Raw genomic sequence first — 27,992 nt, forward strand, 5'->3', positions numbered from 1 at the left:
TCGATCTCATGAACCACAAGATCAGTACCTGAGCTGAAATCGAGAGCCAAATTACGTGAGCCGAAATCAAGTGCCACCCAGGTGCCTCAGGAAACTCCAATTTCTTAATTTTTTTTAATGTTTATTTATTTTTTGAGAGAGAGAGAGACAGCAGGGGAGGGTCAGCGAGAGAGGGAGACACGGAATCTGAAGCAGGTTCCAGGCTCTGAGATGTCAGCACAGAGCCCGTCATGGGGATCAAACCCATGAACCATGAGATCATGACCTGAGCCAAAGTTGGATGCTCAACGGACTGAGCCACCCAGGCACCCCAAGATGAGGTTTTTCTTAAAAAGCCAAACCAAATCCCTGAAGATAATCATGTTGGCAATTAAATCAGTTGAGAGACCAGTATGTTTAAGAGATTCCTTTCTTGTAGGCTAGGGAGTGGGAGAAGGTAAAGTTACAACTTAAAAAAAAAAAAAGTCCTTTAAAAAAAAGGAACTAATTGCTTCCTGGCCAAAGAAGCTCGTTCTTTGCAATGACTGTGCCTTTTGGGTTGAACAAACTCAATTCTTACGTCCTTATTTATTTTTGAAATTGCCACGCCTATATGCCAAAAGGGGCAAGGTGAATCTTTCAGTACCGAGTCTTATCTATTTTTTAATGAGAATGTATATATTATATAAACAAACCATAACATTCTAAAAGCATAAAGTGAAAAGTAACCGCCGTTCCTTATCTCCCTGATACCCCCATCACTGTAGCCACAAGTCTTCTATTTCTCCAGCCAGAACATTTGTATGCATCACGTACGAGTCTATATTGTGCTACTTTTTATATTGTACTATTTTAATTGTACTTAAAAAAAAAAAGTCTTGAAATAACTCGTTTGTATATAACTCCAGTGGCTGGCGGTGTGGGCTTCATCTATCGCACAGCTGTTAATTTTGGTTTCTTTTTTGGTAGCTGCACTCAGATACGCCTGGTGCCTTCAGTTTCCATCGCGGCCGAAAGTTGTAAACACATGAAATACAGAAATAGCACAACGGTTAAAGAAGTCCCAAGGGTCGCGCGCCAAACGAAGCACCGCGGGCTGAGCCGAGCCCCACCCGGGCGGTCGACACCCGCCGAACGCGCGCGCCGGCACGGCCTCTCCTCCCGCCTGGTGGCGGCCAGTGGCAGGGGCTGCGCGCGCCGCGCTCCCGGACCGCCCCCTTCACGGAGGCGGCCGGCCCAGCCCCCTCCCCCAATTGGCGGACGTGGTGGGGCCTGGGCGCGCGCGCGCGCGCGCAAGCGCCCTGATGAGTCGCGGCTTCCGGCGCGCTCCTCTGGGGCAGCAGGGGGCGCGCATCGGGCGCGCCTCGGCCGGCTCGGGTCCTTCTGGGGCCTGTGCGGCCCTGTGTGGCTGGAAAGAAAATGGAGTAAGAGCCCGAGTCTGAGGGGCAGCCCTAACCCCTCTGACCGAGGTCCTGCCGGCTTCGCCGCCAGGAGCCTCTCTCTTCTCCGGACCCAGTGCGTTCGAGCGCCCCAGTGGCCTGGGCCCCGTGAGTGGAATGGTCGCCGAGGCCCACGGCGTCGGGCTTCTGCCCGCCCAGTGAAGGGAACTGGGGAGCCTCGAGGGTCCCCGTTCTTCCTACTCCAGGCGCGGACAACTCCGCTTGGTGAGAGCAGGTACCGCCCGGGAAGCTGGGTTTCCCAGCTCGCTGTCGTTTGTAGCCTCTTCCCCGCCTGCGGGCTTTGTGTATTTTGTGGTGGGGGGCGCGGGGCACGTGGGTTTGTGGAGGTTTTTGTTGGAAGGAGGTGAGGTTGTGGCCGCCCGGGAGGGGGGGGGGGGGAGGGCGGGGTTTCGGGCGCGCCAGCCCGCGGGCAGGAGGCGGGGGGCTCCGCGGGTGGTCAGGGTAAAGGTCACGTGGGCGGGGGGTGCGTTGCGGGGCCGTCGGCGGCCTCTCGGCTTGGGGTCCCAATGATGACAGGTGCCTGTTCCGTAGCCTGCGTGAAGCCGGCGCCTTGTCTGGGCGAGTTTGGGCTGGTTCTGTGGCTAAGTTGACTCAGCTTTTCCCTTTGGGCTGGTCAAGTTCGGACACGTTCCTAGTACGCAGCCGAAGGAGCTAAGCCCTGACTTGTCTCCAGCTGAGGCTATTTAAACTATGCTTTTTCCCAGCTGTATTCACTGGCGATTAGAGGTAGATACCTGTGGTCACCGACGTAGAGCACTTATTCTACATTGATCCAGGTAAGGACCCGCTTGTTACTGGCTTTAGTTTTACTACAATATTTAAGGGCAGTGTTTATCTTCTTCCCATATGACTTTGTTGGGTTTTTTTTCACCTTTGTTTCATTATTTCAAGTTTTTATCATGTGTGTTTTCTTCCTACTCATAGGCAAATGTGCAATACCAACATGTCTGTGTCTACCGATGGTGCTGTAAGCACCTCACAGATGCCAGCTTCGGAACAAGAGACCCTGGTTGGTATTTTTGTCTCAAGTGTAACTTTTAAGAATAATTTATGAGGTGATCAACTAAATTCCATAGACCACATTTATGGCATGGCTCTTTAAATGAAATTGTATGAACATAGCTTGAATTCTGCCACTCAGGCATAACTCTAAAAGCTGACTGTAAGAACCTGTATCATTTTCTTTGTACTTTCCCACACTGGATGTAAAATTGAGTTCCATTATATTCTTAAGCATGGATGCTGAAGTTATGTTTATTATGTGACCGATTTTTTTTTTCTATTTTGACTTATTGAACTTCCTAAATGGTTTCTAAAAGTCACAAAACTAATTCATGCTTAGAAAGATTTTAGGCATTACAGAAAACTGAAAATTCTGATCATCTCTCTCTCTCTCTCTCTTTTTTTTTTTTTAAGTTTATTCATTTTGAGAGAGGATCCCAAGCAGGCTTCGAGCTGTCAGCACAGAGCCTGATGTGGGGCTCTGTCCCATGAACCATGAGATCATGACCTATGCCGAAATCAAGAGTCAGACGCTTAACTGACTGAGCCACTCAGGCACCCCTCTAGTCTTCTCTTTCAACCATGTCTCCTTTTAGATTTTTCCTATGTGTATACCCATATATGATGTGTTATTGTTCTGTTCTGTTAAAACAGGATTAAACTAGAGGTGTGGTGCAAATTCCATCCATGTCAGTAAATCTACAGAATTCTGTTTAATGCCTCCATAGCGTTCAAAGCATTAGGGTAGTAGTATTTAAAAAATTTATGCCTCTACTGATAGGGTTTTTTTTTTTTTTTTTTATAGTTTTTTAGAAAATTGAGTTTTATTTTTGAGTATTACGAACAGTGCTCCTTTGGGGTGCCTGAGTGGCTCAGTTCGTCCATCTTCAGCTCAGGTCATGATCTCGTGGTTCATGAGTTCGAGCCCTGTGACTGGCTCTGTGCTGACAACTCAGAGCCTGGAGCCTGTTTCAGATGCTGTGTCTGCCTCTCCCTCCCCCACCCATGCTCTGTCTATCATAAATAAACATTAATAAAAAATTTTTATAAAAAAAATAGTGCTGCTTTGTACATGTCTCCTCCTGTAGGATTTTGTAGAAGTAGAACTCTTGGGTCCTAAACTATACATGTATTTGATTGCTATTCACATCTTGATTACCACAAGATTGTAACAGTTTTCACCTCTGCCAACACTGAATATTATCAGTTTTTATTATTTTGCTACTTTTGTGGTAAAAGGTACTGTATCATCGTTTAAATTTGTATTTCCTTAATGTCTGTTGAGATTGGGCGTCTTGTCATTCGTTAAATCGTTCCTTCTGGAATTTACTTGGTCTCATCTGTTCACTTTTCTTTTTGTTTTATTGTGTTTTTTGTAATAATTTGTAGTTCTCTGTGTTTCAAATATATTTGACTTTTATCATTTACAAATGTTTAACTTTATGTTGTTTTTGAGAATGTTTTTATGAAGTCATACTTGTTGGTTTTTGAATTTCATATCATGCTTTGGAAGAATTCTCCCATCCCAAGATTATGCAGATATAGCCCTGTATTTTCTTGTAATATTTTAATTTTCACATCTAGATCTTTTCATTTGGCATTTATTTATCTCTTTGTTATTCAGTGTAAGATTAAGAATGCTTCTTACAGTTTTCTTATTGCATGTCTTTCAGGTCTTAATAAAAAACTAATGGCTCTCCATTGCAGATTTTTACTTTGAGTTGTTTTATGTAGTTTGAAGTTAACATAGCATATATAAAATTTGAGGAGGAAAAAAAAAATTTTTTGTCTTTTCAGAGAGGTCATTCTTTAAGTACCCTGGAAGTAAAGTGTATATGTAACCCCCCCCCCCCCACACACACAAGTGTGTGATCAGAACAGCTAATGATTCAATACTACACTTAAGTGTATTTTAAGTTTTTTGGTTATTTAATCGATTAGCTGGAAGTGGGCAATTTTCTTAAATTTACTTTTGAGAGTTATATTGCATACTGGGATGCTGTTAGATTTCCAAGTTAGACAAAGGATGGGAATATATTGAAGAGAGGTGCAGAGACACTAGTCTTTGTGGAGGGAGCAAGTTATAAAGATAGTTGAGTTTTGAAGATTTTGGTATAGCAACAGTTAGGGAGAAAGAGTATATTATATCTCTGTCTCCTTGCCAGTTATTTTCTCAATACCACTTGCAAAACTTCGAAATCAGGGTCAGGCAAGCTATAACCTGTGGACTGAATTTGGTCTCCTGCCTGTTTTTGTGAAGAAAGTTTTACTGAAATGCAGCCATGGCTATTGGTTTACATATGTTCTATACTTCTGAGTCAGACCACGTGGCAGGAAAAGCTTCAAATATTTACATTCTGGCTCTTTATAGAAAAAAATTGACCCCTGATTTAGTTGGCTGGCTCCTTGAATACAGCTCGTATTTTATTTATTTCCCCTCCCCCCCAATACCTAGCACTGTCTGGTGCGTGGTACAAGCTCAATAGATGTTTGTCAAGTAGGTATTTGAAATGTAGACCAATTAAGAGGCAGCATGATATAGTAGGAAGAAAATGCTGCTTTGTAGATGAGGGTTGTGAGTTGCAGTCTCAGATCTGCTCTTAATTATCCTTGTCATTTGGGTTAGTTATTTAAGTCGTCCAGCCTTCAGGAGCCTAATACATGGAAAGAAGAGATTGGGAAAAGGACCTACCCTAAAGACTTACTCTTCTCTCTTGGATTTTGCAATGTAGTTTATGGTAATCTCATTGGAGTATTCCATTTATGCTTAAGTTTGTAAGGTAGTAAGCAGATAATAGAAATAGCTGGAGGAAAAAGAATGATTTTCACTGCCTTGGCGTGGACACTATTTCTGATTGCAACTTGAGGATTATGTGACTATTTGCATAGTAATTAAGTCTCAGTATTTTTTCCACACTGCCTTGACAGTCTGCGGTATTCAGTTTCTATAGTTTATTGCATTTAGTGAAAACATTTGACTTATTTTTTGAGTTCTAACCTTGTGAGATTGTTAAATGTAATGTCTGCTATGTTTATTGAAATTCTTCATGGACATGCTTACTGTGGGACTTAACAGTTCTGGAATAATTTTGGAAGTATAATAGCAGGTCTTTGTTTTTCATAGGTTAGACCAAAGCCATTGCTCTTGAAGTTGTTAAAGTCTGTTGGCGCACAAAAAGACACTTATACTATGAAAGAGGTAAGCTAAATTAAGCGTGAACAAGATAACTAATGTCTTATTAGTTACATGTAGCCATGGGAAGAAATTGGCCATATAGAAGGATTTTTTAGGAAGCAGCAGTATTAAGCATTGTCAGTTGGACTATACTTTGAAGCTGAAAATTCTAATTATACTTGAATATCACTTCTCAGCTAGCACCTCTGAGACAAAGGGAGACTCTGTAGGGGTTCTTAGCATTTTTGTGCTGTGGACCCACTTGGCAAACTGGAAGTCTTCTCAGAATCCTGTTTCCAAATGCATGAACCAAAATGTATAGGATTACAAAAGAAACAAATTATGTAACATAGTTATCCAAATAGTAAACAAGCTTGATATATGTGCTTTTGTGTGTGTGTGCTTTTTTATTAACACATTAAATAAGATTTAGTAGTAGACCTAATAAGTGTAATTTCAAGGAGTATAGTTAATATTTTGAGGAGTATAGTTAATATTTTGAGATGTTTACACCAAGCATAGTATGATATGAAAACACTTGTGGTTTTTATTGGTGGCAAAAATCACAGGTATTACTAATACTTTGTGGTTTGTTGCCTATATTCATAATTGAAGGAAAGCTAAATTTCAGTGAAAAGTTAGTGAAAATACAGAAATTCTTTTTCCATCCAAATTAATGGACCCCCTGAATTCTATCCAAGGACTTCTTGGGCATCCATGGATCCCAGGTTAAGAACTTCTGCACTAGAGATACATGAGTACAGTATACTGATCTTTCTGGGATAGAGGTGAGCTGATTCATGAACGTATATGTTCTATTTAATGGATACATTTCAATGTATTGTTCTCTAGCTTGAAATTTGTGCACAGAAGCATGATTTTCAGTGAGAGATTGGGTCATCTTAGGCAAAATTTCACTGTGAGTGAAATGTGCCTTTTCCCCATCTCTCTCACTTAGTTTATGGGTCCCAGATTGCTTAAAACACTGAAGTACCTTATCTACATTGGGATAGTGGGTCAAGAAGAGACTCCAGATCATTTTCCTTTTCAGCCACACTTTTTATAAACTTCCTAATGGGATGTTTGGTAGGAGTGTAGGTTCTCTTCTTCCTTGCCCATGGTCTATCAACAGTCTCTTCAGTCCATAGTTACCAGGGAATATTCCTTTCAGTGAGGCCTGCTTAGCCAGTTAAGTCTACAGACAGTAGGGAAGTGTCGAGGTTAAGGATATTTTTAGGGCTGTTAACTTGGGTTTGACCTCATTATCATCATGTAATTAGTTAAACAAAAGGTATGCATTTAGTAGTAGATAGAAATAAGGGGAGGGGCGCTTGGGTGGCTCAGTTGGTTAAGTCCGACTTTGGCTCAGGTCATGATCTCATGGTTCATGGGTTTGAGCCCCGCATCGGGCTCTGTGCTGACAGCTCAGAGCCTGGAGCCTGCCTCAGATTCTGTCTCCCTCTCTCTCTAGAGAGGTTATTCTAGATGGTTGTGGGTATGGTTGCTGGTTGTTTAACCATCTTTAGATGAATGAGGTATTGAATGTTTTTGAAACTAACATTTACTTTTCTTTAATGCTCAGAAATCATATTTCTATTTCAGGTTATATTTTACCTTGGCCAGTATATAATGACTAAACGATTATATGATGAGAAGCAACAGCATATTGTGTATTGTTCCAATGATCTCCTAGGGGATTTGTTTGGAGTGCCAAGCTTCTCTGTGAAAGAACACAGGTAATTCTTCAGTTTAGTCAATTGTAAAAAGCCAACTGGACAAATGTTTCACTTCGCCTCCACCTTCACTCCCTTTTGTCAGAGAAAACTTGTTGCTGTATATATAAAAGATGTGGAAATTTAATTTCTTGGTAAGATAGCATATTGCTTGAGAACCTACATTCTGGAATCTTACAAACCTGGCTTTGAGACCTAGCTCAGCTATTTACTAGCTGTGTGACTTGGTAAATTGATTTACTTGCTCAAAACCTTAGATTACCCTATTTGTAAAGTAGGGATAATATAAATACTTAATGTGGAGTTTATGAAGACAATGTGTAAAAAGCAGTGTTTGACACATAGAACACACTTAAATGTTAGTCATGGTTACTGTAAATTAAAAAATACTGCAGTTACTTTCAAAGACCATCTTTACCCTGTGGTAAAGGCTTAAATTTAAGCATTCGTTACTTTGGAGATTATTTTGTCATATATCATAGCACTTCATCAGCCAAGTTTAACACAGATAACCTTTCTAGAATTACTGGCTACTGAAGACTGTTTTTTTTCTTTCTCTCTTTCTTTCTTTTAATTTTATTTTTTAAAAATTTACATTCAAGTTAGCATATAGTGCAACAATGATTTCAGGAGTAGATTCCTTAGTGCCCCTTACTCAGTTATCCCATCCCCCCTCCCACACCCCCTCCAGCAACCCTCTGTTCTCCATATTTATGAGTCTCTTCTGTTTTGTCCCCCTCCCTGTTTTTATATTATTTTTGTTTCCCTTCCCTTATGTTCGTCTGTTTTGCCTCAAAGTCCTCATATGAGTGAAGTCATACGATATTTGTCTTTCTCTAATTTCACTTAGCGTAATACCCTCCAGCATATACCTCACTATATGCTAATTTCACTTAGCATATAGTTGCAAATGGCAAGATTTCATTCTTTTTGATTGCCGAGTAATACTCCATTGTATATATATACACCACATCTTCTTTATCCATTCATCCATCGATGGACATTTGGGCTCTTTCCATATTTGGCTATTGTTGATAGTGCTGCTATAAACATTGGAGTGCATGTGTCCTTTTGAAACAGCACACCTGTATCCCTTGGATAAACACCTAGTAGTGCATCTGCTGTGTTGTAGGGTAGTTCTATTTTTAATTTTTTGAGGAACCTCCATACTGTTTTCCACAGTGGCTGCACCAGCTTGCATTCCCAGTGAAGACTGTTTCTTCAGTCATCCTTTCCTTATATTTGGAATTCCTTTTCCCATGTGGTTTAGCACAGTCTGTGTAGAGCCTTAGCTTGTATGTTTTTCTTAATGGGATGAATACTTTTCACCTGAAACAATTAACTAGGTTCTACTGGTGTTTAATGTTCAATAATATTATAGCTAAAAAGATGGTAATTAAATGGAGTATTTATAACTTTAAAACAGTTTCATTATGTAAGCATAGTATGTATTCGTTATTGGACAATAGGAAAAGACAAAACTAAAAATAGGAAAAAAAAAGACTATAGTTTGTCATTGAATGGTATTTTTACCTGTTTTTCTGTTATGTGCAGATGTGTTTTAACCCAGTTGTGAACATACTATATTTAATTTTGTCATGCTTCTTAATTCAACATTATATAAACATCCTTCCATTAAGTCACATTTGTCTAATGTTTATTTTTTTAATGTTTATTTATTTATTTATTTTTTGAGAGGGAGAGAGTGGGGGAGAGGCAGAGAGAGGGAAACAGAGGATCCAAAGCAGGCTCTGCACTGAGAGCAAAGAGCCCAATATGGGGCTTGAACTCAGGAACTGTGAGATTATGACCTGAGCTGAAGTCGGATGCTTAACCAGCTGAGCCACCCTGGTGTCCCTGTCTAATATTTATTTATGTTGTTATTTTACATTTGGCCTTGGGATATAAGCTTTATTTTATAACTATGTTGGTGATTTTGCACTGTTTGAGTGTTGAATCTTCTGATAATGTTTTGAGGTACAGTTGTATAGTTTCTCACATTGAAAGCATAGTTTAAAAAGTATCTTTGACTTGAATTTTAATATGTTGAGAGATTAAACACTGGGGAGATTACTAACTTGGAAAAAGGGTATGAACAGGAATACCGGTTTTTATGAGTTTACAGAACTGTGTCATTAGTTCCAAGAGTGAAAAGAAATAATTGGGATTGGCACTTTCCCTTAATGATAGGAATTAGAAATGATACGTAACCAATAACATTCTCTAAAGTTGTTAGTTTAAAAAAAAAAAACTGTACCATAACATCAGTGAAGGCTGGAATAACTGAATTGTCTTCCTGTTGGGGTATAAGTTCTATGAGGGCAGAGATTTGTTTCCATTTTATTCCTTGTTTTCAGTCTGTATTTACTAAATGAATGGAGGAAACTTTAAATAAATTTTAAGATTAAGAAAGAAAATTCATTAGGTGGTTGGTCCATGAGTTGATAGAAGTCAAAATTATAATCAAGTTCCTATGTAGGATGCAGGTTTTGCACAACCCACTACCTTTTTAGGCAGTTTACTTCTAAGCTTTAAGTACAGAGCTAGAAATTTTTCTTCTCTGTTTGAAAACAAATATATTAAACTGCTTTCTGCATTCACACCCATTCTCTGGGGTCTTTTGGTGAGGTCCAAACAAGGCATATTTCAGGAAATGGAGATATGAAGTCTTTCAGCTAGAGGGACCTTTGTGATTAAATAAGAGTAACAGTAGGTAATCATACAGCTAATTATCATGGTGCTTTTTAGGGCCTAGAAGCTTACCAGTGGTACAGTTTGCAGTAATTTATTTAAAGTTTATTTATTTTGAGAGAGAGCATGAGTGAGCATGAGCAGGGGAGGGGAGAGAGAATGGGAGAGAGAGAGAACCTCAAGCAGGCTCCATGCTGTTAGCACAGAGCCCAGTGTGGGGCTTGAATCCACAAACAGTGAGATCATGACCTGAGCCAAAATCAAGATTCGGACACTTAACTGACTGAGCCACTCAAGTACCCCTGAATGCAATAACTTAAAATTTAGTTTGGGCACAATGTAGTTCATATTAATACGTATTTATAAGTCTGGTTAAGTCTAGTTTAATATATTTTTATTTTAAAACGTATGTCTCTTTTTTTTCCTCCCTACAAGGAAAATATATACAATGATCTACAGAAACTTGGTAGTAGTCAATCAGCATGGTAAGTTAATTTTGAATAACATAAACAGACACCGTGAAAATATTTTAAAGACGTTTTATGTATGTGGAAGTCATTTAAGGGGAAGAAATGAACTACATGAAGTAAAATAATACTGAGATTCTAATGCAACTTTGTGATATGTAAAGTTAAATATCTTATTCCATTAACTTAAGCCTTGGGATATCAGTATTAATATTTGTTCTGAAAGAAAATTTCTGGGTTTTTTGGCATCTCACAAACATTTATTAAACACTTATTTTTTTTAATTTATATTTTTATTTTAATTCTAGTTTAGTTAACATGCAGTGTTATATTAGTTTCCAAGGTACAATACAGTGATTCAGCAATTCCATATATCACTCAGTGCTCATCACAAGTGCACTCCTTAATTCCCATCACTTAATTTCACCCATATTCCTCCTCCGCCCCGCCCCGTAGCCATCGTTTGTTCTTTAGAGTTAAAAGTCTGTTTTTTGGTTTGCCTCCTTTTTCTTTGTTTTTCTTTCTTTCTTAAATTCCACGTGTGAGTGAAATCATATGGTATTTGTCTTTCTCTGTTTTCACTTAACATTACACTCTCTATATATATCCATAGTGTAAATGGGAAAATTTCATTCTTTTTTTATGGCTGAGTAATACTCCATAGTGTGTGTGTATGTATGCATAGAATACACACACACACATACTGTATCTTTATTCATCTATCTATGGACACTGGGGCTGCTTCCATAAAATAATTTGGCTGTTGTAAATAATGCTGCAATGAACATGGTGCATTTATCTTTTTTGAATTGGTGTTTTTGTATTCTTTGGGTAAACACTCAGAAGTGGAATTATTGGGTCATATGGTAGTCCTGTTTTTAATTTTTTGAGAAACCTCTGAACTGTTTTTCACAGTAGTTGAACCAGTTTGCATTCCCACCAACCATGCACATGGGTTCCTTTTTCTCTACATCCTTGCCAACACTTGTTTCTGAAAGGTAGATAATTTCAGAAGGCCGTGCTTACAAGAGATGTCATTAAAACATATTAAAAGGTTTTGGGAAATAATACAGATACTTAAGTAGGACCATTCAAATAGATGGGGCCCATTTTTTATTTTTTATTTATTTAATAGACAAAACTTTATCAGTTTGTTCAGGTAAGCGGCATCTTCTTTGCCTATCTTTAGGCTTGCAGTTCTTAACTGAGAATCTGATGAAAGCACTAGGTTTGTATTTCAGAGAGATACACATAAATATATATGGTGGTATGCTAGTAAATGTTTAACAACCCAGTCACTCTTCAGGAAAAGCCCTGATTTGTGGTGTTTGCTGATTTCTATCATGTAAATAACTCCCACCATGGCCATTTTCAAGCTGCGTACTTGGAATTGGTAGAAGATACACAGTTCTTTGCCAGTAGGAGCTGGCTCCCAACACACCCCTGACTTCTTAAAGCCCGTTCTTGAACTACAATTAATTGTTTTCAAAAGCTTGTTTATGCAACAAACTGGCCACTCTTGTGCTTCCACTATTCTGTATTTGGACCTTATTGTTACATTGTTTTGTTTCACTTGATTATATTTCTTGTATCCTACTCAGGTTTGCATTTTGCATCAATACAGTGTTTTAGTAATACGGTGTTTAATAAATGTGTTGAGTTGAATACTGTTCCATAGTTAGGATTTAAGACCCAGAAAAGGGCATTACTGTCTTATCCTAGAGTAGAGGTGACTGTTAGGCTGGTAACAAGATGCTTTATTGTTTTACAGAGCTCTTTATGAAATTAAATGAAGGCCAAAAAAATAGTATTATAGTAGTATTTTAAGTTTTTAAAATATTATACCTGATGTATTCATTGGTTCGTGTAAAGACACCTTGGTAGATTACCAAGAAAATTATATTAATGAGATGGTAACCTATAGATTACTTAGGTTATTTCCATTTGTTATTTCTGTGTTTGTTTCAGGTTTCAGTTAGTAGAATTAACTTCAGAGCTCTTGTAACTGTGTTCTCAACCTGTCACACCTAGTACTTCCTTTTTATTACATCTATTTTGTAACATCTCCTTTATTAAACGTAATATAACCTGTCTATATGTACAACTTAAAATACATAACCCATGATATAAAGAAGCAATAAACTTGCGATAATGTGCATAATTTCAAAGTGTTAACGCTTGGGCCTGACATTCGTATTAAGATGAAAATGTTTTGGAGGGTATTTGATTATGATCTTTGGCACCTGTATATATTCCATATCTGAAATGCTGACTTCTGAGCTCCAAGTCTATACATCCAACTAAAAACTAAACCTACCTACCTGAATGAGTTTCATCCACTTTAGTTCATTATCTTCCCATCCCAATCTCTTTGTCTTCTGAAGTTTCTCTCTTGGTGAATGGTTTTAACTTCTCTGGAATTGATCTTTCTTCCATGCCTTAGTTTAGGCTTTAATACTTCTGCATTTGTATTATTGCAGTTACTTTCTAATGTTGGCTTCCCTGCCTCTGCTCTCTTTTTCTTCTATTTTGCTGAAGTAATTTGTCCCTCTCCGCTTAAAATGATCATTTATGGGTTCCTTATTGTTCTCTGGATAAAAAGACATACAGTTTTATCTATTGGATTAAACCTTTTTAGGAGTGCCGGGGTGGCTCAGTAGGTTGAGCGTCTGACTTTTGATTTTGGCTCAGGTCATGATTGCAGGGTCATGGGATCTGTGCTGAGCGTGGAGCTGGCTTAAGATAATCTCTCTCTCTCCGTCTCTCTCTCTGTCTCTCTCTCTGTCTCTCTCTGTCTCTCTCTCTCTCCCTCTCCCTCCCCCTCCCCCCTCCCTCCCCCCCACCCCTTCCCCCTTCTTGCGTGTTCCTTTTTATGCTGAATGGCTGCAACAGTGCTAGGGAAGGTTCTGAAGTGTCATCCGGGAAGCATGCAGTGATGTAGGATTGAAGGCATGAGTGCTGTTTGTTGATGTCCTTGTTCTGTTTTGCAAGACACACAGGATCCTTTATGATCCTGCTTATATTCTAGTAATAATTAACTACCTGTAGTTCCCTGCAACAAGCGTTGGTAATTCATTTCTGGATTTTGTTTTTCACAGGGTGTTCCTCAGCCTGGAATAGCTTTTCTTAGTCCTACTTCTTTATATTTTATGGAACCTTTCCTGACTCCTTGTTCCTCAGACCTTGCTGTGTCCCTACCAAAAAATCATTGCTCTGTCTTTTTCACTACACTTTCATTACTCTTAATGTATTCTCTGTATTAAAATTGAATCTTATTACTTATTTCTACAATATCTAGCATGGGGTTGGCCCCTGGGAGACACACATTTAATGTTTGTTGAAAGGTTAAATTGTGTAAGGAGTTTTTCCTGGACTGACAGACTAGTTTCTTTTCTAGTTTGTGATTCTTTGTTGTTGTTGTTGTTTTTTTTTTCCCCCATCAGAACCATCAGATTCAGGCACATCTGTGAGTGAAAATAGGTGTCACCTTGAAGGTGGGAGTGATCAAAAGGTAATCTTGAAATGAATGCATTCTAGTGTGATGTTTCTTGAAAGTTAGGTTATTTTAAACAAATAATTTTCAGCTCCCTGGTGTTACAAGTTAAGTTTTTGTTTTTCTCCCCCACCTTACATGCTTAGGACCCTGTGCAAGAGTTGCAGGAAGAGAAACCTTCATCTTCAGATTTGGTTTCTAGACCATCTACCTCATCTAGAAGGAGAACAATTAGTGAGACAGGTACATATGATTAATTGGCACTTTCAGACAGCTTTTCACTGTTTATTCTCTAATGAAATTAATGCATTTAGGCTTAATGAAATTTTGCGCTTTTTTTTGCCTTAGATGAATTGATTTCTGGGTTTCTTTCATTCTTATTTTTATATGATTTGTTTAAAAATTGCTCTCTTAGCAATATTTTTCTGTTTGACTACAGCACAGTTTTCTGGGCCCAATGGAGTTTATAGTTAGGCACCTATTATTCAAGGTAATAGAGGACAAGCATCTAAACTGTATTTTAGTCATTATTCTTAGTTACCTTAGCAGTTAAAATATTTGTTGTTTCTAATAAGCGATGAAACATACCAGTGAGTTTAAAAACAAAGTAAATAACATCTTTGAAATGAAGATGAGATAAAAAAAAAAATAGCTGAGGACATTTTTACAAAGAAAAGATAGTGGAGGAGGAGGAGGCTGTTGTCTGATCAAAAGTCAATAACTAAAACTGTGATTCAGATGAAAGAAGAGTTCAGCAGATCAGTGAGATAGAGTAGATAAACCCAGACTAGGTTACGCACAGGAGAGCAGAGGGTGGTAAGGGCAGAGGGTGTTTTGTTCACTGCATGGGACTGGAGCAAGTGGTTAGTTATTTGGGGAAGAAAAGACAAATTCTGTCTATACCTTATGCCAAAGTGAATTCCAAATGAGTTTAAAAGATATATGAAAAAATTATATTTGAAGGCTATTCACTTTAAACCTGATGGTGTCAATACCCTTATTACATAAAAAGTTCTCCAAAATTGATTAAAAAAAAAATTAAAAATCCACATAACGAAAAGGAACAAAACACCCAATTTTTCATAGTAAATACAAATGACTAATAAATAGGGAGGGGGTGGGTTTTTGTGATTTAGCTTTATAGACAATAACAAATGCAAAAAGGCTTCTTTTCTAGGCTACCAAATTAGAGATTTTTTTACTCATCCTTGTTAACATGTGTATTGGCACTGATACACTATTGGTGTACCAATAGTTTAACAATAACTTAAACCTTTATGGATATAAAAAGGCTTGGAGTTCTTACCATTATCCCAGTAACTCTGCTTCTAGAGATCTATCCTAGTGATATAATCAGAAATTCAAAGATTACATGTATTTAGAGATACTAATTACAGCATTATTTATAATTAAAGACATATGGTAGAAAACGTCGTCACTCTAGTTCAGGCCATTGCCCTCTGGTCTCCGGACCACAGCAACAACTTTCTGATTTTGTTTTACAATTGTGTTCCTTCACACAGTACTAAAGGAGGTGGTAAAAGGTAAATTGGATTGCATCACTTCCCCACTTCCCCACTTTGGTTATTTAAAATAAAACCCACGCTTTTTACCTTGGCCTAATAAGGCCATGATCTGCCTTTAACCTGGTTTTTGGCCTTTTCCTCCTACCTCTATTATTTCCATTGTACTGATTATTTAGTTCTTCAAGTCAACTCTTTGCTACTTTAAGGTTGTTGGCACACACATTTTTTGTTTTTGTTTTTCCCTGCCAGGAGTTTTTCTACCTCAGCCTTACAAGACCAGCTCCTCATTTTTCTGTTTTTGCTGAAATGTGACCTCAGAGAGCCTGTCTCTAACCAGTCACAAAGGCAGATTGTTCTTTTCCTTAGCCCCCTACTTGTTTCCTCATAGCACTCGTAGCTGGTAGATAATTATGTTTCGGTTGCCTGGGTGTTTGAAATTAAACTTTCTCTGGTGGCAGGGATGGTAACTGACTTCACTTTTGTAAACCCACTGCCTAGCACAGTGCCAGACAGTAAGCAGTTGCTCAGCTTTGTGGACTGAATAGTTCAGTTATATGAACAGTATATAAATCTATGTCATGGACACCATATTCTGCAGCCATTAAAAATAACATAAAAGAAAATTTAAGAGCAAACCACTCCCAAATTGTACATATAGTATGATTCAAATTTATTTTAAAAGGAAATAAATGGGTGTTTGGGTGGCTTTGTTGGTTAAGCATCTGCCTTCGGCTTAGGTCATGATCTCACGGTTCATGAGTTTGAGCCCCGCATTGGGCTCTCTGCTGTCAGTGCAGAGCCTGCTTTGGATCCTCTGTCCCCTCTCTCTCTGTCCCTCTCCTGCTCATATTGTTTCTCAAAAATAAATAAGCACTTAAAAAAATAAATAAAAGGAAATAAAAACTGGAAAATTATTACACTAAAATGTTAATAGTAGTTCTCTCTCAAGGGTAGCGCTACAGATGCTTTACATTTTTTAAATTTTCTGGTTTTTTTAATGATTTCTATAATGAGTAATATGATACTTTAATAGAAGAAAATCCCAAATGATATTTTTAATGGAGGTAAACAATAAGAATCAGTTGGTGTGGTTTTAGGCTTCTAGCCCACATTATTCAACCAAGATCACCTTTTATAAGGAATACAGACATGATTAAGAACTTACATCGAGAACTTGTGATTTAGTTTTGGAGAGATCAACACAGAATTACTTAAAGTATAGGGTATAAGAGTGGGGAATTCAGAGGAAAAAGTTGACTTTGACTAGGAAGGTCAAGAGAAGGAAATGGAGTGAGCACAAGGTTATGCAAGTTGTACCTGTTTCAGGCATATGGATTATGGTTTGTTTAATCCTATAACCCTATTTGGTACTTATGTAAAAGGCTGCATCGAACATCCTTGCCACATACATCCTTAAGTAATTATGCAGATGTTTCTAGGATAGAGATTGCCCACCAAATGTTATATTATTTTACATTTCTACCAACAATGTATAAAAATGTACTTTCTCTCAAATCTCGAGACTCTCATTTTAATTTTTGTCATTCTTGGGGGTAAAAAAAATGGTATCTTGTTTTAATTTACATGTCCTTGATCAGGAGGCAGGGGATTTTTTTATATGCTTATTAGTCACTTGTATTCTGTGAATTGCCTTTCATATCTTTGACTTTTTTTTTTTTAAGTTTGTTTATTTAGAAAGAGAGGGAGGGAGCTGGAGTGGGGTGGGACCAGGGGGGGAGAGAGCCCAGTGTAGGGCTCTCAAACCCACGAAGGATACCATGAGATCATGACCTGAGCTGAAACCAAAAGACTGCTTAATAGACTGAGCCACTCAGGAGCCTCTCTCTGACTTTTTTTAAATCAAAGGTTTTTTTGTTTGTTTTTGTTATTTTTACTTGATTGGTGGCAGGTGTTTGTATATAGTAAGTAGTAACCATTTTATGTATGTTGCAGATATTCTAGGCTGACATTTGCTTTTTAATTTTTGTTCATTCTGCCATGTAAACCTTAATTTATTTAACATAGTCTAATTTTGATAAATTTTTAAATTTTTTTAATGTTTATTTTTGAGAGAGACAAAGCACAAGTGGGGGAGGGGCAGAGAGAGAGGGATATACAGAATCCGAAGCAGGCTTCAGGTTCTGAGCTGTCAGCATGGAGCCCTGTGTGAGATCATGACCTGAGCTGAAGTCGGACACTTAACTGACTGAGCCACCCAGGCACCCTTGATAAATTTTTTTCTTGAGGGCTTTGCAGTGTTATGTCACACTTCCTTACCCCAGTATTACAAGAATATTCTCTTAGAAGTATTTGGGTGGTTTTGTTCTTTGTGTTTGGCTCTTTAATTCACTTGGAATTTATTTTTAAATCTAATACATGGTAAGACTCATTCAAGTACCTGACAGATTTGGCAACATTCTGACTTAAAGTGAGAAGTAATTCATTATTTAAGATAAAATTTTGATTACTATTAAAAATAGAACTGAGGAAATTGAAATGTTAAGAATACCTTCTAAGTAAATTAAACATTTTTTGTTCTTTTTAGAAACAAAATGATATATTCTAAAGTGTGATTTTTGACAGAAGAATTTTAGATTGGTCAATGAAAGCTCTAGATGGATTAAATTAGTTGTGACTTAATGGAGACAAAGTTTTGAAAGAAGCTTGAAAAGCTTTTATTCCTTTATTTATTTTGAGAGAGCATGAGCAGGGGAGGGCCAGAGAGAGAAGCAGAGAGAGAATCTTAAGCAGGCTCCACACTGTCAGCACAGAGCTGGAATTGGGGCTTGATCTCATGACGGAGAGATCAGGACCTGAGCCAAAATCAAGAGTTGGATGCTTAACCGACTGAGCCACCCAAGCACCTCTGAAAAGAAAAGCTTGTATGTGTGTAAGTAATGTCTACACACAACGTGGGGTGCAGACTCAGCGACCCCGGGATCAAGAGCCATATACTGACTGAGCCAGGCGTTTCAGAAGCTTGAAAAACTTTTTAAAAATACAGCCTTTTGGGGGTGCCTGGCTGGCTCAGCCAGTAGACCATGTGAGTCTTGAATTTGGGGTTGTGAGTTTAAGCCCCATGTTTGATGTAGGGCTTACTTAGAAAAAATAAATACAGTGTTCTGCTGTAGCTCTCAGTTGGACAGATCCAATAAAAGCATTAAGTTTTGAAATGGTAATAATTGACTATTTTCTCTGTTTAATTTCATTGAGATTAAATTTCAGTACAAATAGGTACTCGAGGCAGCTCGTTTGCTAAATAAATCACAACATAGGGTTTTAATTGACTTTTTTTCCTTATATATGCAGAAGAACATTCAGATGAATTACCTGGTGAACGGCAGAGAAAGCGCCACAAGTCTGATAGTATTTCTCTTTCCTTTGATGAAAGCCTTGCTCTGTGTGTAATAAGGGAGATATGTTGTGAAAGAAGCAGTAGCAGCGAATCAACGGGGACTCCGTCAAATCCGGTAATCTTTTCATTTTAAATAAAATAAAACAAGACTCTTATTTTTAAAGTCTAGTTCTGTCAGTCCTAATAAACATTTGGATAGAATGCCTATATATGCAATTGCTGTTATATACACAGTGGTAAATTTTTCTGTCAGATAAAATTACCGTGTAAATCTTCTCTGTCCCCAACCCCAGGTTTGGGAGGAAGGTGGGAGATCGTGCAGTTGTGGGTGTGATAAAATTAGCACCAGTATTAATAGTTGTTAATGTCGTCCTCCATAGTGGAGAATCTTTGTGGGCTGTGTACCAGTAGTACATTCACAGAAATTGGAATGGTCTGAGGATTTTTAGTTTTATTTTTAAAAAAATAAGGGAAGAAAAAAAGTTAAGTATCTTAGAATCTAAGGCAAATTTGTTTTGAACATTTAGAGTAACAATATCTTCTTTATTATAGCTATCAGCAAACAAGCCAGCATAGTCTAAGCTACACACTTAGCCGTACATAGGCCTAGATATCAGGAAAGAGGTGTTTAGTAAGGCTGTGAAATACAGGCATGTTGTTACATGGATGGCGGGAGAGATTTAGTAATTTTGATTGATACAAAAATCCAAAGAATTAGTAAAAAAATTTTTTTTTAGATTCTTTTTTAAAAAAAATTTTTTTTAAATGTTTATTTATTTTTGAGAAAGACAGAGACAGAATGCGAGTGGGTTAGGGGCAAAGAGAGAGGGAGACACAGAAGCTGAAGCAGGCTCCAGGCTCTGAGCTGTCAGCATAGAGCCCGATGTGGGGCTCGAACTCACAAGCTGTGAGATCATGACCTGAGCTGAAGTCAGATGCTCAACCGACTGAGCCACCCAGGTGCCCCAGAATTAGTAAAATTCTTAAGAGAGGTCACTGAAAGAAGTTCGGTTAAAAAAAAATATACATTTTTTTTAATGTTTTATTTATTTTTGAGACAGAGAGAGAGAGCATGAGCAGGGGAGGGGCAGAGAGAGAGGGAGATGCAGAATCGGAACTAGGCTCCAGGCTTTGAGCTGTCAGCACAGAGCCCGACGTAGGGCTCGAACTCACGAACTGTGAGATCATGACCTGAGCCGAAGTCAGGTGCTCAACCGACTGAGCCACCCAGGCGCCCCCTTTTTTTTTTTTTCATGTTTGTTTATTTTTGAGAGAGACAGACTGAGTGTGAACAGGGGAGGGGCAGAGAGTGAGGGAGACACAGAATCTGAAGCAGGCTCCAGGCTCTGAGCTGTCAGCACAGAGCCCGACGCGGGGCTCAAACCCACAAAGAGTGAGATCATGACCTGAGCCGAGGTCAGACACTTAACCAACTGAGCCACCCAGGCGTCCCTATTGTTGTTATTTCTTACGTTATCTTTACTTTTTTTCCCTTCCAAAGCACTGATTTTATGGATACAGATGTACCCTCTAGACTTAGTATTTAATAGAGCTGTTACTTCTGTAGGCCACTAGATGGCATAGAGAGCAAGTTCTTCATTCAGTAGGTACGTAAACGTTTTCTATACCAGGTTCTGTTTGGCACTGGAGTGGTTGTCAAGGTAGATATAGATATGGTCCCTGCCCTCATGGGGAGACACATCATCAACAATGAAGTAATTAAGACATTTAACAAATGTTGTAGAAAAAAAATACAGGTTCTTGAGAGCAAACATATGTGATCTGAAAATTGAATCCAATTAAAGAAAGCTTAACATGTACACAGACTTCATGTTTGGATAATTTTATTCCTTACAAATGATTTAAGTAGAACTATGACCCATTAAACTTGCAGACTTTGTTACAGTTGTTTCAGAATTCTAGTTAAATGATTTTTAAAGTCCTTGTTTTTTCTTTCTACCCTGGGACACGGCCTTGTTATTAAAGCAACAGAGGATATTTTCTTTTTTCTTTTTGTTATTCCTATCCTATATTCTCTTCTAAAAATTCTATTAAAAATCTACTGTTTTGCAGGCTGAGTTCCTACTTGTGAAAGCTTTTGGTAGGGGCAGGGTTTTTCCTTGTTTTTAGCTTACCTGATATGAGAATGGTATAGTCCTCATTTGGTGTCATTATTCACCCGCCTGTGAAGGCAGTTAAAGGAAAGTGCGTCTGACTTCCATCTTTTTTTCTTTTGGGCTTAATAAATTGAGGAACTAAGGCTATATTCTAGGCTCTGTACTAGACAGTTTACGTGGTACCAGCTCAGCAGCCTCACATTCCATTTATAGATGGGAAAGATAAGCTTGAAGGTTTCAAATAACTTGTTTAAGATTCCATAGCTAATAATTGTTTGGAAACTGAGAAATTGTCTCAGGAAAACCAATGGCCATGGCTGTGTTCAATAAAACTTTATGTGTAAAAATAGATGGGTAGTGGGCCATACTTTGTCAACCCATACAAGAGAAGATACCTGCTGAGACTTTCATCTTTTTTGTGATATATCCCCATATTCTAAACTTAGTGCAATAGGGGCACCCGGGTGGCTCAGTCAGTTAAGCGTCCGACTTTAGCTTAGGTCATGATCTCACAGTTTGTGAGTTTGAGTCCCGCATCGGGCTCTGTGCTGACAGCTCAGATCCTGGAGCCTGCTTCAGATTCTGGGTCTTCCTCTCTCTCTGCCCCTTCCCAACTTGTGCTCTGTCTCTCTCTCAAAAATAAACATAAAAAAAAAAAATTTAGACTTAGTGCACTAAAATGCTAGTTAATTGAAGTATACAGTTTATTAGGTTACCTTATTAGAGATCATATTCTAGCTTCATATGTAATTTTAACCTGAATGTTAATAGAACCCTTGTTAAGAATCATTAACTGCAACTTGTCAATTTTGCTTTTACTACTACCCTAACATCACTGTGAAAAAGTCTTTTGACCTCAGTGTTTATAAAATAATATACTTTGTTTTTTTACAAATGATAGAAGTATTAGAGATTATTTAATCCAAACTCTCATAGATGAAGTGGCTGCGGCCTTTATGGCTTTAAATATGTCCAAGGTTAAATAGCTGTTTAGTGGCAAATCTAGAAGAAGAATGTATCCTGGGGTGCCTGGGTGGCTCGGTTGGTAAAGGGCCCAACTCTTGGTTTTCACTGAGGTCTTGATCTCACTATTTGTGAGTTTGATCCCCGCCTCAGGCTCTGCACTGACGGTGTGCAGCCTGCTTGGGATTCTTTGTCTTGCCCTCTGCCCCTCTTCTGCTCGCTCACTCTCTTTCTCTCTCAAAAATAAATAAACCTTAGAAGAAAAGAATGTTTGTATCCTGATTCTTAGACCAATGTATTTTTTTCTGTCTAGCCTTCTGTTTTGTATATGTTCCTATTCTTAGCACTGACAGTAAATATGGGACTAATGGTCTTATTAGGGTTCTTATACTATAAAATGAGAAACCACATGAGCTGATACAGAATTTAAAAAATAAATTTAAAAAATTATGTCTGAAAGCTCTTCCAAAGAAATTATTATCAAAGTTCATTAAAAAATAAATCTCAAGAAAATTATAAAATCTCATAATTGTCATGTGGGTTGTAGCTACTAGTGTTCTACCAATCTGAAGATCTAAAGAGAGTAAGACATGTTTTTAACTCTTAAAGTACGTATAACTCAGATAAGAAACGTGTATAGAAAACTATGTTTTGTATAATCTTATGTGTAAAAGTATATAGTATTCAATATGTAAGTAGGAAAGGTAATTAAAAGTGGAAGTACTTTTCTTCTTGTGGTATTGACAGAAGCCTTATCAAAAAAGGATGAGTAGGACTTAAAAACTGTTAAGGTTATTCCAGCGAGAGAGGTAAAGTGTGTAAGGTGAACTGTCAAGTTTGGTTTAGAAAAAAGGGTAGATCTGGCCGATTGTTCATATTGAGGGTGGGGGGAGCAGTGTCTAGTTGGAAGATGAAAGTGTTAATATGGCCCTACTCTGTGTGCCTTGAATGCCAAGGGGATTTGGCTTTTTTCCTTTATGTGATGGGGTTTTGAACTGGGAACATAATATATTAATAACCCAGAATCTTAATCTAGTATCATTGTGTAGGGTGGATCTAAGATGGAAATAGGACTATAGGGATGAGCTAGGAAGCTGTTACAGAGGCCAACAGGTAATGTACTTCAAGTAACTTTTTTTTCCCCCCTATTTTAGGATCTCGATGCTGGTGTAAGTGAACATTCAGGTGATTGGTTGGATCAGGATTCAGTTTCAGATCAATTCAGTGTAGAATTTGAAGTTGAGTCTCTCGATTCAGAAGATTATAGCCTTAGTGAAGAAGGACAAGAACTCTCAGATGAAGATGATGAGGTAGTTTTATTTCTCTATAGTCTGAATTTCTTAAATATTTTCTGTATTCATTGATGCTATTTGAAATTATAATGTATTCTGATTTCACTTAATCTTTGACTCTTGTTCAAACTGGAATATTTTGTGGACTTCAGGCTTTTGTAGTTCTTTGATTTATACTCTTGTAACTATAAATGTCAAAAAGTCAACAGTTCTTAATGAATGTTCTTATAAAAGTCTTATTTAAAAAAAAAAAAAATCCCCTCTTTGGGATGCCTGGCTGGCTCAGTGGGTGGAGCATGCAACTCTTGATCTCTGGGTCATGATTTCAAGCCCCGTGTTTTGGGGTAGAGTTTACTTAGTAAAGTTAAATTTTAAAATTGCCCTCTTTTTAATATTAATTTACTTGAAAAAGAATTTTTTTAATGTTTATTTTTTGAGAGAGAGACAGAATGCAGGTGGGGGGGGGGCGGGCAGAGAGAGAGAGTGAGACACAGAAACCAAAGCAGGCTCCAGGCTCTGAGCTGTCAGCACAGAGCCCAATGTGGGGCTTGAACTCACGAACTGTGAGATCATGATCTGAGCCAAAGTCAGACGCTTAACCGACTGAGCCACCCAGATGCCCCTCATTTTTATAAAAGTAAAGTATGCACACAGTTAAAGTCACTGGAGGTGACCACCTTCAACATTTCTGGCTGTTTCACAGTTATTTAATATCCCCATATTTATAAAATAAAAATGCTTATACTGAATTTTTTGCCTTATTCATTTTAATCATCCTGTTGCCTTTTTACCATAGTGGGTGAGGATTTCATGGTCCTTCATTTTTCCCCCTCTATTTCATTCAACCTCTGTCTCAGAGATTCTCATCTATAGTAGTACATGCTATTTGTTAGGACTTACCACTAAGAAGCCTTCCTCGTTAAGGAAAAAAGGTGATAAATTGATGTTGATGGATTTATTTTATTAGGTGTATCGAGTAACTGTGTATCAGGCAGGGGAGAGTGATACAGATTCATTTGAAGAAGATCCTGAAATTTCCTTAGCTGTAAGTATACATCTGTTTTTTTAAGGAATCAAAACATTGAGGTTAACATAGAAAAAATGCCTAGTCTACTTTCTGACATGAGGTAATTTCTATAAAGCTAAAATCCTTTTTAAAAAGTTTTAAAGCATTTTTTTCTTTTACTTGTTGTGTTGGAATCTGTTACTACATTTTTTAGGGGTTTTTTGGTGCTAGGATATGAACTTTTAAAGAATTTTTTATTGAAAATTTCAAGCATGTACAGCATAGAGAGTGGTATAATGTATTTCTAGTGTATTTATCACCCAGCTGTAATAGTTACAAACATTTTTCCCATCATGTTGATTTGTACCAGAGAATGTGGTAGGTAAGGTTTGCCATTTAAGAATTCAGGACGTTCACATTTCATGCTTCATAGGGCTCCTGGGGTATTGGAAGTTGGGTTTTTTACTGTATATTAAAGCTTTGGTTTTTTTTTTAATGTTTGTTTGTTTAGAGAGAAAGCAATAAGGGGAGGAGAGGAGAGAGAATCTCAAGCAGTCTCTGCACTATTAGTGTGGAGCCGATGCGGGGCTCAGTCCCATGAACTGTGAGATCATGACCTGAGCTGAAATCAAGAGTCAGCTGCTTAACCGACTGAACCACTCAGACGCACTGCTTTATTTATTTATTTATTTATTTTTAATGTTTATTTTGAGAGAGAACATGAGCAGAGGAGAGGCAGAGAGAGGGAGACAGAGAATCCCACGCAGGCTCCGCACTGCCAGTCCAGGGCCTGACACGGGGCTCAAACTTATGCACTGTGAGCTTGAATTGACCTGATCTGAAATCAAGAGTTGGGTACTTAACCGACTGAGTCACCCCAGTGCCTGTAACTTTGTTCTTTTTAAAAAAAAATTTTTTTTAATGTTTATTTTTGAGAGAGAGTGAGTGCAAGTGGGGCAGGGGCAAAGAGAGAAGGGGACACAATCCGAAGCAGGCTCCAGGCTCCAGGCTCCGAGCTGTCAGCACAGAGCCTGACACGGCGCTCGAACTCACAAACTGAAATCATGACCTGAGCCAAAGTGGGACAGACGCCCAACCCACTGAGCCACCCAGGTGCCCCTAATTTTGTTCTTAATGCCTTTAGTTGTATTTGAATAGGAAATCTCATTTTTCTTGGCTGAGTTGGAAACTTACCTAAATGCAGAAAAGGTGAAATTGTGAAATTCAAAAAAAAAATTTTTTTTTTGCTGTAATAGAAAATAATTCAAGTAACTAGTTGACTTACTTTATGCCAGACATAGATCCTGTAGTTTACTGGGGTCTTTGAAGCACTTTCTCCCACATGTTATAAAACTTTTGTCTTTGGTTTTATCAGTTGGGTAGCAACGTACATTGAGAACTCGAACTAAGGTACAATAGTGAACAGTCTCCATCCCTACTGCTGATGTCTTAGGCATTTGTGAGGCAACTTAAAAATGGTTATATTGGGGCACCTGGGTGGCTCAGTCAGTTAAGCATCTCTTGATTTCAGCCCAGGTCATGATCTCACAGTTTGTGAGTTTGAGCCCTGTGTCAGCTCTGAGGGCTCTGCACTGACAGCACGGAGCCCTCCCTCCCCCCCCCCCCCCCCCAATAAATAGACAGTTTTTAAAAAATGGTTATATTATTCATGGCAAGTTTTACAGGTATGTTGTCCTCAGGCAAGAAACATGCTTCAGTTAAGATAGTGGAATAAGAATATGTTCGTTAAAAGAGCCTGGGGGATTTAAAGGGGGTTTGTTTTCCAAATTGCATGATGGTGGAAAGGTTGGGAAATAAGTTGAGATATGGGAGAAGCAATAAGCAGTTACAGAGGTGAGAACACAGAAAAGCATAGTTAAATAAGGGGCATACATTTTGGATAGTGACAAGGATGACAGATTTTAGGTGGCCGTGATTGCCGAGAATGTTTTAGCATTTCCTTTGTGGATGAAATGAGGGAAACTCCCTTGAGCCCAGGTTTTAGAGCACTTCCAAGGCAGTCTTAGTCAGTGGCTCATTGGGCAGTGGTTTCGTCTAGATTGATTGGTAGACATTGGGCCTAGGGTTGAGCCTTTAAGAGAGTGAAGTGGGTACAGGCCTCATTTCAGAGTAAAAGACTACATCACACTTGCTTCAACTAGATGAACTAGCTGTATCTATGTCCCCAGATAACTTTATTGGTACGTGGTTAAGATCATGGTGAATACATTTTTTGTTCTACGATTCTTCAGCATAGTTTGCCTGAAAAAAATAGATACTTTATGTGTGTTGTTATAATCTCATGCTTGAGGAAAGATTGTTACATGTTGAATGTTTTATATAAAACATAAAATGCTGAAAATTGAACTCTGATAGATTTTATTTCAGACATACTGAAGTTGCTAGAGTTGGCTATGAGTAGTTGTTAAAGGGTTACAGAAACGAACTCTTTTTTCATTGAAGGACTATTGGAAGTGTACTTCGTGCAATGAAATGAATCCTCCTCTTCCACCTCATTGCAACAGATGTTGGGCTCTTCGTGAGAATTGGCTTCCTGAAGATAAAGGGAAAGATAAAGGGAAAATGCCTGAGAAAGCCAAAGTGGAAAACTCAACACAAGTAGAAGAGGGCTTTGATGTCCCTGATTGTAAAAAAACTACAGTGAATGATTCCAGGGAATCATGTGCTGAGGAAAATGATGATAAAATCACACAGGCCTCCCAATCCCAAGAAAGTGAGGACTATTCTCAGCCATCAACTTCTAACAGCATCATTCATAGCAGCCAAGAAGATGTCAAAGAGTTTGAGAGGGAAGAAACACAAGACAAAGAAGAAATCGTGGAATCTAGTTTTCCCCATAATGCCATTGAACCTTGTGTGATTTGCCAGGGTCGACCTAAAAATGGTTGCATTGTTCATGGCAAAACAGGACATCTTATGGCATGCTTTACTTGTGCAAAAAAGCTAAAGAAGAGGAATAAGCCCTGTCCAGTATGTAGACAACCAATTCAAATGATTGTGCTAACTTATTTCCCCTAGTGGACATGTCTATAAAAGTAGAATTCTATATTTCTAACTATATAACCCTAAAAATTTAGACAACATGAAATTTTTTTTTACACATATCAAAGTGAGAAAGTATCTCCGTACATGTAGATTTATTTCTTTTCTAGTATAATTTACTTTGGGAATGGGAATAGTAAATACTTCCTTTTAGAAAAATTTCACTTCTGTTTATATTCTCTGTTTGGGTTTTAATGTAATTCGAGTTCGATATGTAGGTCATCCTTAACCCCGCTACTCATATTTTAAATGATCCCCACTTTGTTAAAATTTAGAGACGTATCTGATTTAAAAAAATATAAGTACATTAAATGTAAGTTATGTACATTCAGGGTATGGAATGCAGTGATTATGCTACTTAGAAAACATTCAGATCTGCAGATGGTTTCATTTGCCATGCCTATCCATTAAATTGTCTAAATTTTTAGGTTTAGTATACATAAATTATTTATTGATTTACAAATAAAAATACTAAATGTTTGATTAAGCATTGTTTCAAGAGTGTGATTATTGGATCTTACAATTTTTCTGTAATGAGCTTTGTTAAAATAGAAATTATACTTGAATATCCTCTATTTGGGTAATCAAAGGTACAAGTCTGAATGTGCTTCTATTTTTGGAATGGCCATCACTGCTGTTGTGTCAGTACACATATTAATGGACAGCTTAA

The 27,992-nt window shown here is 38.1% G+C and overlaps 1 protein-coding gene across 7 annotated transcripts; it reads left to right on the plus strand.

Moving 5' to 3' along the window:
• Positions 1-1,041: 1,041 nt before the first annotated feature.
• MDM2 (MDM2 proto-oncogene) lies at positions 1,042-27,809 on the plus strand. 7 transcript variants are annotated; one of them, XM_043564933.1, is made up of 12 exons: positions 1,042-1,653; positions 2,144-2,215; positions 2,364-2,448; positions 5,566-5,640; positions 7,219-7,352; positions 10,476-10,525; positions 13,951-14,018; positions 14,147-14,243; positions 18,836-18,996; positions 23,116-23,271; positions 24,221-24,298; positions 26,723-27,809. In XM_043564933.1, exons 3-12 carry the CDS (start codon positions 2,368-2,370, stop codon positions 27,296-27,298), a joined length of 1,476 nt encoding a protein of 491 aa, XP_043420868.1. In that variant the 5' UTR covers positions 1,042-1,653; positions 2,144-2,215; positions 2,364-2,367; the 3' UTR covers positions 27,299-27,809. The 7 variants fall into 7 exon arrangements, with proteins under 7 accessions (XP_043420868.1, XP_043420867.1, XP_043420869.1 ...); XM_043564934.1 differs by having other exon boundaries at positions 1,291-1,643; XM_043564932.1 differs by lacking the exon at positions 2,144-2,215 and having other exon boundaries at positions 1,283-1,653.
• The last annotated feature ends 183 nt before the right edge of the window (positions 27,810-27,992 follow it).

This window comes from Prionailurus bengalensis, chromosome B4 (genome assembly GCF_016509475.1).
Source record: "Prionailurus bengalensis isolate Pbe53 chromosome B4, Fcat_Pben_1.1_paternal_pri, whole genome shotgun sequence".
NCBI lineage: Eukaryota > Metazoa > Chordata > Mammalia > Carnivora > Felidae > Prionailurus > Prionailurus bengalensis.